This window comes from Bicyclus anynana, chromosome 11 (assembly GCF_947172395.1).
Source record: "Bicyclus anynana chromosome 11, ilBicAnyn1.1, whole genome shotgun sequence".
Classification (NCBI taxonomy): Eukaryota; Metazoa; Arthropoda; class Insecta; order Lepidoptera; family Nymphalidae; genus Bicyclus; species Bicyclus anynana.
Genome location: NC_069093.1, coordinates 5,870,324 through 5,882,475, shown reverse-complemented (window position 1 = coordinate 5,882,475; position 12,152 = coordinate 5,870,324). Strand labels below are relative to the sequence as shown.

At 37.1% G+C, this 12,152-nt stretch overlaps 1 protein-coding gene across 2 annotated transcripts in view; it reads left to right on the top strand.

Annotated features, from left to right (window-relative positions):
* LOC112045023 (chaoptin-like) overlaps positions 1–11,380 on the top strand; it is a 37,008-nt gene extending 25,628 nt beyond the window's left edge. The window contains exons 2-6 of one of the 2 annotated variants that reach the window (XM_052884330.1): positions 4,313–4,483; positions 5,661–5,805; positions 5,876–5,986; positions 6,680–9,672; positions 10,692–11,380. In XM_052884330.1, coding sequence (XP_052740290.1) covers positions 4,315–4,483; positions 5,661–5,805; positions 5,876–5,986; positions 6,680–9,672; positions 10,692–10,978 — 3,705 coding nt within the window. In that variant the 5' untranslated portion in view covers positions 4,313–4,314 and the 3' untranslated portion in view covers positions 10,979–11,380. Of the gene's footprint in view, positions 1–4,312; positions 4,484–4,755; positions 4,845–5,660; positions 5,806–5,875; positions 5,987–6,679; positions 9,673–10,691 lie in introns of those variants that run through there. The other variant, XM_052884329.1, reaches the window with a different exon arrangement.
* Positions 11,381–12,152: the final 772 nt, after the last annotated feature.

Below are 12,152 nucleotides of genomic sequence, written 5' to 3'. Positions count from 1 at the left end.
ACACGTTCTAATTTGTATCTGTCGCTCTCTATCTATAGTATCGTGTTAGACATGGAGAGATGAAGGTGAAGAGAATACAGAATAGCTAATCGACTAGCAAACTCAATAAGCAAACCAGTTCAGACGCGCTAAAAGCACGCCCCTTTCCAATCGCGCAGCAAGTAGTATTTGTAATTATACTTGCTCATAAATCGCACGACTTCTTAAGCAAGCTCGAAATAAGCATGCTCATTATTAGCAATGTTGCGATTTTTTATTGATCGATTTGTCTATTTATCTTCACGAGATATTATGTCGTTGGTCGCTTGTTAGGCGTACTAGTGACCCACTTCACACAACAGACGAAAATCTTTTCCCTTTTTAATACCAAAAATATATATTGCTTTAATTGAATATCAAATTCATTTCCAAGTATAATTGGAATTGCGTAGGATGCCAAGATTATACAATAACATAAGAGAAGAAGAAAAACGAAATTTTGGAGAGATCATTTCTAGGAATTACTTCACGAAATTGATTTAAGAAGTAAAGTATCTACCGTATTGGATAATTTTCATATCCTAGCGCCTTTATAAATATTCATATTGTAAAAAATACAGGTATAAATGTTATTTCAAAAGACAAAATGAAATTTAAAGTAGGTAAAAGCATAATTGGTCTCCAAACCGGTCCATAAATAGGACTTAGGCACGATATTATATTTCGCTTTTTAGTGTAATAGTACATCTTTGAAGTCGGTTTAAATGTTGCGGATGCCCGCGACTTCGTCCACGTAAAATTCAGTTTTTTAAAAATCCCGCAAAAACCATGTATTTTCTCGGGATAAAAGGTAACCTTTATCTTGCTTCATGCTCCCCTCTATCTTCCAGTGAAACTTCCATTCAAATCGGTTTAGCCATTCCGAATAAGTTTTCGTTCGTTAATTCGTTAGGAATAAGTCCGGACAAACAGAACGACAGACGAAAATTAAAAAAAAAAGATAAGGTAACAGACATTAAAAATAAAAATTAGCGCAAAATTGAGAACCTCCTTTTTTTGAAATCGGTAAAAACCGGTAAGCTTGATTATGTGTTAGCATAGTGTAAATACTAGTAGCTATCAGAGCTTGAATAAACACAGTTATCTTAAAATCACAAACATATACTTCTATTTTATTCACATGTATTGATGATGAGGTACCTTAGGTACTTCTCTGGTCCATGACAAAGTTTTTGAAATAAATTGCCATAGCACCGTGGACGTAAAATATGCCAATAAATTATGCTGAAATTTCGAAACGCCGCCGCGGCAGCAAATTTGGAATTTCAAATTCAACAAACCAGAGTTTTGAATCTTTACATTAATTTACCATGTAAATAAGAGAACAATGAAAATACCTGTTTAAAAGTAAAACGTAATCAGTAATATGTAAACGATACAAAAAAAAAACAATTTAAATGAAGTGAAACCTGTAATATTATACAGTTTATAAAAATATAAGGTGTTTTGAAAGACCTGTCTATTTGTTTGTAGGTATCTTTCCACAAGCAATGACCATTAACTAATTTAGATATTGCCATACGGGTAGCAAGTAGCTTTGGTTTAGTAAATTTATCTGACGAAAAAAAGTTACTTCGACAAAGACAAATTCCATTTGGAAGAAAATACGGGCGTTTACTAATTGACCCGCACCGGAAAGCACTGTGTCGATTGACCCCCCAACGTACTAACAACAGTAAAAGTGTTGCAATGTGTTTGGAAATCTCTGCAAAAGGTCAGTACAGCAGTGGACATCCATCGGCTGATGTGATAATGATAATGATGATAATAATGATGATGATGATAACAGACTTGGCCGAAGTGTGCTATCAATTATTAGTGACTGTACCGTACCGGCCAATCGTATATTAGAACTATAGTGAGAAATCACTGAGCGTAGAGAAAGCTACATTATCAGCGAGTAACAAAGGTTATATTTTATCCTCGTATTTCCACATAAATTATTTGCCGTTGAATTAAAATTTTATTTTTCGAGGTATTTATTTTATTGTTATTTATTATTTATGTAGTATATTTTATATTATATATTTTTTGTTGTAATATATTATGTAATGCATATGTAAATTTTAATATTATATTTACGTATCAATCAATCAATCAACAGCAAGACACACTAATTAAAGACTTTTGTCTTCAGGCTTTGGGGTATTGACGAATTGAAGACCCGACGCAATTTCCCAAATGCTGCCCAACCAAGCTGAATTCTTCTGTCAGCTTCCTTGTCGAAGTTATTCCTACCTAGTTGTATCATTTGACCGAGGTAGTTGTATTCCTGAACAACTTCGATGCTGGCATTATCGATAATTATGGGCATCGTGATGACGTGCTCATTGAGCATGATTTTAGTTTTATCCATGTTCATCACTAAACCCACTTGTCTGGAGGAATGGCTAAGGTCGGTCAGCATTTTCTCAAGATCTTGCAGCGATTCTGCCAATATTACTATGTCGTCCGCAAAACGCAAGTGTGAAATGTATTCTCCGTTTATGTTGACGCCCCGACTTTTCCAGTCCAAAACCTTGAACACGTCTTCGAGAGCACAAGTAAAGAGTTTCGGGGATATAACATCACCCTGTCTTACTCCTCTTCGGATTGGTATTGGATGTGTTCGACGGTCTTGAACTTGGACAGTCATTGTTGCCGCGTCATAAACACTTCAACACTTGTATGTAGCGCCAATCGATCTGGCAGCGCTGCAATGAATCGAGAACTGCCCAGGTTTCGATAGAGTCAAAAGCTTTTTCGTAATCCACAAACGCTAAGCAGAGAGGAGCATTGTATTCCTGCGTTTTCTGTATAATCTGTCTTAACGTGTGAATGTGGTCCACGGTGCTGTATCTTTTTCGAAACCCGGCTTGTTCTGGTGGTTGAAAATCGTCGAATCTTGTGGAGAGGCGATTGGTAATCACCCTCGAAAACAACTTGTAGATGTGGCTCAGAAGTGATATGGGTCTGTAATTTTTCAGTAAGGTTTTATCTCCTTTTTTGAAAAAGAGTACAGTAACACTCTTGCTCCACTCTTTTGGTATCGTACCAGTTGTAACTACGATATTAAAAAGGCGTGTTAGTTCCTTTATAATAGGAGTTCCTCCTGCTCGCAAAAGCTCTACAGTAATACCGTCGTCACCTGGTGTTTTGTTATTCCGCAGCTGTTCAAGGGCTACGCCAATCTCACTTTCGTCGATATCTGGGAGGTCATCGGTGTAGTGGCGTACTAATCTCGCTCGCTTGTCACTCGCGATTTGGTAAGGCACGGGTTTTGAAGCATGGGCTAAATAGAGCTGCTTATAAAAGTTCTCAATTTCAACTAGCATCTCTGTTTGAGAAGTGATGATTCTGTTGTCTGATGTCCTCCTCAACTTTGTGAGGTGACTCCTACCAAGATTTTTAGCGAATATTTTTGCTCCTTTATTACGTTCGATCGCCTCTTTAATTTCGCGCGTATTTGAAGAACGTATATCAAAACGTATTCGCTTCTTAACAAGCTTGTTCAGAGCTTCACTATCTGTCCCTGTAGAGGAGTTTTCTCTTCTTTGTTTCATTAAATCCAGAGTCGCGCTAGAAATCTTGGATGTGGAACTTTTCCCGCCTTTTTTACAATATTTTCCTCCCACCTCGCGAATGACATTAACCATATCAGAATATTCCTGATCAACATCGTTTGTGGTTTCCAACAAATCAAATCGATTCCTTAGTTCTAATTGGAATTGTGACATGGCCCAAGGTTGGAGTGTTTTTGGACGAAGAGTAGACCCTACCATACGTCGCCTTATTACCTGAAGGTCTATATTTAGAGATCCTCTTATAAGACGGTGATCACTTCCAGTATTAAACCTATTGATCACAGAGACATCCCTAAATATATCCTTTCGATCGGTTATAATAAAGTCTATTTCGTACTATTTCGTACGTGTATTTACGTATATATTATATATATTATATTTATTTAATTTTTTATATATATAATTACATACAATGTATTGCACCTTCCCGCTCTTTCTTCGCAAGTTCTCTCGTCAGGGGTTGCCTGGTAGAGATTACTTTTAGTAATAAGGCCGCCTTTGTATGCTAAGTTTAATTTATATTTTTATTGTTTTAATTTATAATTGCATTTTTGTGTGCAATAAAGTATTTCTTTTTCTTCTTCTTCTTCTAAATGGGAAGTATAGCGGGGCCTCTGCTATTCTTCTATAAAGTAGAAGCCATTGCCTTGTGGGCCGTTATAGGCTGATTATAATGATGAATGGTTTCTATAACGTGGCCAACCTTCCAGTGATGGTGTTGGGTGATGGCAGCGCGCGGCGAGCGCTGCAGGTGGCGCTGGCGTGCCTGCTGGTCAGCGCGCTGGCCCCGGAGCGGCTGGAGCCGTGCGCGGGCAGTCCACTGTGCTCGTGCCGCGCCGCGCACATGTCCTGCACTGCTGTGCCGTTACATCGGTTCCCAGGTAAACTCTGTCTATGTCTTACGTAGCGCCAACGATGGTGTTGGATGAATGCAGCGCGCGGCGTGCTGCTGGTCAACGCGTTGGTCCCAGAGCGGCTGGAGCCGTGGGCGAGCAGCCCGCTGTGCTCGTGCCGCGCCGCGCACATGTCCTGCACTGCTGTGCCGTTGCATCGGTTCCCAGGTATAGTCTGTCTATATCATACGTAGTGCTAGTGATGGTGTTGGATGAATGCAGCGCGCGGCGTGCCTGCTGGTCAGCGCGCTGGCCCCGGAGCGGCTGGAGCCGTGCGCGGGCAGCCCTCTGTGCTCGTGCCGCGCCGCGCACATGTCCTGCACTGCTGTGCCGTTGCATCGGTTCCCAGGTAAACTCTGTCTATGTCATACGTAGTGCCAGCGATGGTGTTGGATGATGGTAGCGCGCGGTTGATAACGGAAGTAACCAACTCTTAAAACTCGAAAATTAAAGACAAAGTCAAGTCAAAAACAAAGTCTATTTTGCAGACAAAGCAAAGTTCAAAATAAAATATAAATAAATAAATATACTTAAACAAACACATCACTATCCAGCCCCAAAGAAAGCGGAGCTTGTGTAATGGGTACTAAGATAGCGGATTTTATCATATATATTTATATACTACATATAAATACTGGCGATGGACGTTGGGGTCCCAAAGTGCTGGAATGGCGACCCCGCACTAGTAAGCGAAGTGTTGCCCCCACCAGGTGGACTGACGACATCAAGTGAGTCGCAGGGATTCGCTGGATGCAGGCGGCTCAGTATCGTGATGTTTGGAAGTCACTACAAAAGGCCTATGTCCTGCAGTGAACGTTCATCGGCTGATATTATGATGATGATGATATAAATATTTAGACATATAAATGAATGCACATGCACTGAAAAACATCCACTGAAAAACATCCATGCTCGTCACACAAATATTTTCCAGTTTGGGAATCGAACCCACGGCTGCGGTTGAAGAAAGCAGGGTCACTGCCCACTGCACCACGCGTAAAAATGGGTCTGTATGTGTAAATAAAATAAAAATAAAACTCAATAGTTCTATCTTAAAACGTTATTCAATAAGTGTACTTAAATTTCGATCTACAGGTAAAAGTCGAGAAGCTGTCCTCTTGTCGTATTAAATTCAACGTATAATATCTGACAGTTTATTTTTCAGAATGGCCACGAATAGAATTGCAGCATCTGGATATAAGTATGTCCAATCTTGAAGTAATATCGGAAAGTGCTCTGGACGGGCTCGAACTGCAAACTCTAGTTTTAGTTGCAAACAGGTTGCATTACATCGAATCTCATGCATTTAGGTACGTCTGATTCAGTCCACGCTTACTGAAGAATACTATTGGTAATATAATTTGATTTTCTTCCTTCCAGTTCCATGTCAAATAGCCTTGCCTCGCTAGATCTCGGTTACAACGAATTCACAGAAGTTCCTGAGCAAGGACTTAAAGATCTTAAAGTATTAAACTGGTTGAATTTGCAAAAGTAAGTTATGCTATACCTATAACTGTAAAATATAAATAAATTAATTATGAGAATTTTACTTTTGATCAATGTAATTTATGGTAGTTTTTGTTATAAGCGTTAAGATTCGAACCTTCAATTTAATTCAAGGGCAAATTTATTTTAAAAGTTAAATTTTAGAACACCAATGTCTAGGCCATTTGTATGAAGGACTGATGTTTTTACTTACTAACGGTTGTTTTCAATGAGTTATCTATCCACCATTTCGCTTACTAAAGTTAATAAAATCTATCTTTCTGTTCTTATCTGCTTTTCAATAACTTACTGACAGATAGTTTGACTGTTACTGATAATCGAAGATAGCTATCTATCCGTTATCTTGGGTAGGTTGTTGAAAACAGCCGTAACACTGTATAGTGTACTGTATACCTACTCGTATTTCTCGGATTATAGCAAATACTATTAGTAAACACGGACAAATCTCCTGATGTTAACTATAAAACTATCAACTGTAACAGGGAAATACTTCGTAGTGCATCCATTCAACTGTCAACCTAAGGGATAAATGACACGCCGTGTCTGGATTTTATTGGATACGATATCGAGACCGAAACATGCTACTATTTGGCATGCAGAAAAGGCTCAATACAAAAACACATAAAATCTACACTTCTTGTATGTTGTGCTATGACTAAAATTAAATCTTATTTACAGCAACTACATCGCAGAGCTTAGACCAGACAGCAGATGGCATCACTTAGAGAATACGCTGACAAGTTTATCTCTAAGCAACAACCAGTTAACAGAATTGAAATCTCAAGCTCTTTCATCTTTGGGACATCTATTGCAGCTTGATTTGGATGGAAATTACCTCCGCAGTATCAGTACTGACTCCTTACCAACCTCTATAACGGTCCTAAAGATCTCAAATAATTTCCTGCACGAACTATCTTGTGATTTACTATTTAATCTGCCTAGATTACAAATGTTACATATGAGACACAATTGGATTACGTTCGACATGAATTCTACTAGTTTGAATAACAAAACTAAGAAGTTAGAAAAATTAGATTTAAGTAACAATAGCATTAACGATACGTCAGAAATATCTATATTCCGTGAAATACAGATAAGACAAATTATTCTAGATTTAAACGAATTGACGGTAGTTCCGAGATTACTATTTACAAATAATCGAATAGAGAGGTTATCTATATCGTACAATAAATTAGGTTCAATTTATCGTGATGTTTTCCTTTCGCTTAAGAACTCTCTCGAACATTTAGAAGTGGAGCACAACAAATTGTCTCATTTGCCGGACAGTTTGGCTCAAGTTGTGCGACTCAGACATTTATCTCTAGCTTACAATCAATTGGAAGAGTCGCCTTTGCTCCCAAATCGTATTCAGACACTTTCACTAGCCGGAAACTTTTTAACTTCAATACCCTCAGCACTTCAGACTCTCGAACCCGGCTCCATTCGTTATCTTGATTTAAGTTACAATAGGATATCTAATTTGGTTCCTAATGAATTTAGCGATTGGTCTTCCTCTTTAGGAACTCTTAATTTAAAAGGCAATAGAGTCGCACATATTTATAAAAACATATTCCCAGCTACTATGCCCATAAAGGAAATTAATTTGAGCTTTAACGATTTATACTATATACATCCACAATCGTTTTCTAACTTAACAGGTTCTTTACATGTATTGGAACTGTCTGCGACTATTTTTAGTGGCTATTTCCCTTTTGAAATTGATGATGCATTGGAAAATTTAAGTTGGTTATCGTTTGATAACAACGATTTTCATATTCTCAAATTGGCTGATATGTCATTATTTCCAAACTTGAAATATTTGAATTTGGATTACAACAGAATTGTTGAAATTTCCGTTGAAGAAGACTTAAATAATATTTCGCTAGCGTTAAGTAATGTGCGAATATCGTATAACTTCCTGAGTGTAATACCGGCTAAAACCTTTTCACATCTGCACGAGTTAAGAAACTTAGATTTATCTTATAACCGTATCAATAACTTAACTAAGAACAGCTTTACAAACTTGGCCAACTTGAGATATTTATCTCTTGCGGGAAACGTAATCGATTCTATAGAAGCAGATACATTTGTCAATTTACCAAAACTAGAGGTATTGGAGCTTCAAGGAAATAACTTGACCTATTTATCACTATACGCATTATGTAATGTTTCTAGTCCCTATGTAACATTTACTCTTAATGTAAGTAGAAACAACATAAAAGATATCGAAGGGGACAGCGCTGTTACCGTAAATATATTTGATGGTTCGTATAACGACTTTCATGAAGTGCCAAATAGTTTTTTTCTCGCTGCCGAGTCCGCTATAAGGCAGATAATACTGTCGCATAACAAAATAACTCACATCTCCAGTGAGGCTTTTGGCCAGCCTCTGTACTTAGAAATATTAGATTTACATAAAAATAGTATAAGTGTAATTAAGAGAAAGTCTTTTACAGATCTCATGTCCTTGCAAATATTAGATCTGTCTTTCAATTCAATTTATCAGATGTCTGTGGAACAATTTTATAATTTGCGTAAACTGAGATATTTAAAAATGGACCACAATAATTTAAGACTTCTTCCCAGAGACGTGTTTAAAAATACTGTAATAGAACATCTAGATTTAAGTTTTAATGAAGTTTCATTGTTTCCCGTCACAGCACTCTCGCATATTGGGTTCACGCTGCGGTATCTCGACCTCTCCAACAATAGAATAGAGTATTTGGATAGTAATATTTTTCGCAACACACAGTTCTTATCAAATTTAAATTTAGGAAACAATTTATTGACGGTTCTATCAGATAACACATTCTCGAGTCTTGGAGGCTTACGAAGATTGGATTTAAGCTTTAATTCAATTAAGGCGAACTTTAAGGAGCTGTTCCACAACATTCCTAATTTGAGGCATTTGAATCTTGCAAATTTAGGCTTAAAGTCAGTGCCTTATCTACCTTTAACAAATTTGACTAGTCTCAATTTGACTTCAAATTTCATTACCAGTTACAAAGAGACTGATGTAAAAAGATTAGTGAATCTGCGCCATTTAGACTTAAGCCATAATCGACTTACCTCTTTAGTGCCAAAGATGTGGGTTCACTTGAAGAATTTAAATGTACTAGACTTGTCATACAATCCTATAGTAAGAATTACGCCAAATAGTTTTAAATCATTAAATAATTTATCTCATTTAAATTTAAACGGCCTAAAATACTTAGACATAGTAGATCAAGACTCTTTCCGTCCCTTAATGTCCTTGAGATCCCTGCATGTGCAGACTTGGTCAGCGATAAACCATTCCACGTTTCGTCTCGCAAACATCACATCCTGTCTTCCTTCCTTATACAAACTATTAGTACATTGGTCGGACGAAGTAATAGACAATCAACTACATGGGATTGAAGCGAAGAAAATTAGATATTTGGAAATTAGAGGAGCCAATTTGCGAAGGATATCCGACGAAGCGTTTGAGCCGTTCGCTAATAGCCAAGAGATATTCATCAGAATTAGTGAGACGTCCATATCTAAACTACCGGCGGCATTTATGAAACATCTCTCGCAAGTCCCTCAATTAGGCATCGACGTCAGCTACAATCAAATATCAAGGCTTGATCCGGCGGTCTTCTACCCCAATTTCACAAGCTGGAGTCACGTAGCAACTAAATTGCTTTCAGGTATTTTATTTACTTGCTTATATTGAACGTTCTATCGTAACTATAAAACAATATGTACATACTTTAATCATAGTTAATAAAGAGTTTAGTATCCGTGATAGCCCAGTGGGTATTCGTGATAGCACAGTTGATATGACCTCTGCCTCCGATTCCGGAGGGTGTGGGTTCGAATCCGATCCGGGGCATGCACCTGCAACTTTTCAGTTGTGTGCATTTTAAGAAATTAAATATCACATGCCTCTAACGGTGAAGGAAAACATCGTGAGGAAACCTGCATGCATACCAGAGAATTTTCACAATTCTCTGCGTGTGTGAAGTCTGCCAATCCGCATTGGGCCAGCGTGGTGGACTATTGGCCTAACCCCACTCATTCTGAGAGGAGGCTCGAGCTCAGCAGTGAGCCGAATATGGGCCGACCAATAAAGAGTTCTTGTATTTTTATTAAGTTGACCCAGTAAATAAATGCTACCAATAAATATTGGATTTTATGCCTATTAATTTATACATAACGCAACAAGTACTATACTCAGAGGCACAATTATCCGCCCACTTTTTTAATGACGCGAGTATATTAAAGTGGGCGAATAATTCTGCCTCTGAGTATATATACATTTGGATAATAGTTTTTACATTCGGCTAATGATATATGAATACTTGTCTTGTAATTTGGTACAGTACGTATTTTGCTATAAAACATAGAAAAAAAAAGTTAAAACTTAACACCATCTAAAAAGTTATAGCTAACGTAGTATGCAATTGTAACGACAAATAAAAATAAAAGTATGCAACTTTTTAACAAAAGTAGAAAGTCGTGTTGAAGATAAAGAATTAACGGTCGTATTCCCAGGGTTTTAACCTTCCGCGTGGATTATGTCTCGTACATACTTTATAAACATCTAACAACCTCCTACTTTGGCCCCATCTTTGTAATGAGTTTTAATTCTTAATAGCCTCCCAAATTTTCTGCTGCGAAAATTGCGTTTGAATTATAAATCATGTGTTCCGTTGTCATTGTTTAGGTGGTTTGATATTGACTGGGAATCCACTGCGGTGCGAGTGTGAGCTGGCTTGGCTTGGCGCGTGGCTGAGGCGATGGCTGCAAGAAAATGAGGCTGGTGGCGAATTGAGAAGAGCAGTTAGAAGTGCTACTTGCAAAGATTTACACGGAAGGCGAGTTCCTCTGATCCAACTTCGGGCGGACGAAGCTGAGTGCCATGCTAGTGCTCTTTCTAGTGACAGTGCATCACCAAACTACACTAACTTTATATACATATTCACCATCACAATATGGACTCTTATTAGGTGATAATATAATATAGGTGTATTAGTGTATCAGACTCTAGCGATAGTGATGTTTGAATAAACCGGAGTGAATGATGCTCGGTGCAAATGCAATTAGAATTTTATTCACGGAATTTGTAAAAAATAGATGTAACAGAATTTTGTAGGATAATTTTTATACGTTGCGAATTTTAATTAATAAAATGTATCATGCAACTTGTATATAGTTTTAGATACTAATGTAGTTAATTGATTCTTTTCAACGAACTGACCACTTTGTTAATTTAATCGAAAAATGTTTTTCCTGTAACTTTTGAATTATGCGTTCAGTCTTCGTATCAATAAATGATGGAATTAATTTAGATAAATAATCGCACTGTATAATTTTATAAGAACTAGTCAATTTGTAACTATGTCAATAGCTAAATTCTTGTAAATATGTACAAAAATTAAATATTTTTCGTAAAATAAATTGTTTCTTTCAACCCTAAAAACCAAAATCAGGAATAGATTAATAATTCTAAAAGTAGTAAACTATAATTTAAATAGCAGTTTGCCTTTTTTACAAATTTTGCGGAAACCATGGATCTTTCCAGGACAAATAGTAGCCCATATTTTACTCCAAGGTTCAATAATTTATCTTTATACCAAATTTCATCCAAATCGGTTCGAGGGTTTTGTTGTGAAAAGGTAACAGACATACAGACTTGCTTTATATTATTATGCTATTCCAAATAATATTATTTATAATAGCACAATATTGTGTTGTTGGTATTTATAATTACTTCTGGAATGTGTTTAACACAAAAGCAGTAACTAAACGTAATCAATTTCAAATTATTGGAAACTGGTTTAAACTAGTTCTGAAATTCTAAACTGAGTTATTAAATCTAAATAGACTGTATCAACAGAATACTGTAACAATTAGCACTACACGCCCATGGACAAAATTAACCAGTAAAATGAACCAACGTGAAAACCGCCTAGAAGGCTGTTACTATATCAGCAAATAACTCTGAGCATTATGCCGTCATTTCTAAGCGTTACATTACGATACTTTTTATTTTTTTTAATGCAAATAGGCTCGCGTTTGACCATGATCTAACCTGATGGTAAGTGTAGATACAGTGTAAGATGGGACACGCTTGCCTAGAAGGTGCCTATTCACTCTTTTTTTGAAGATACCCAAGTTATAATAT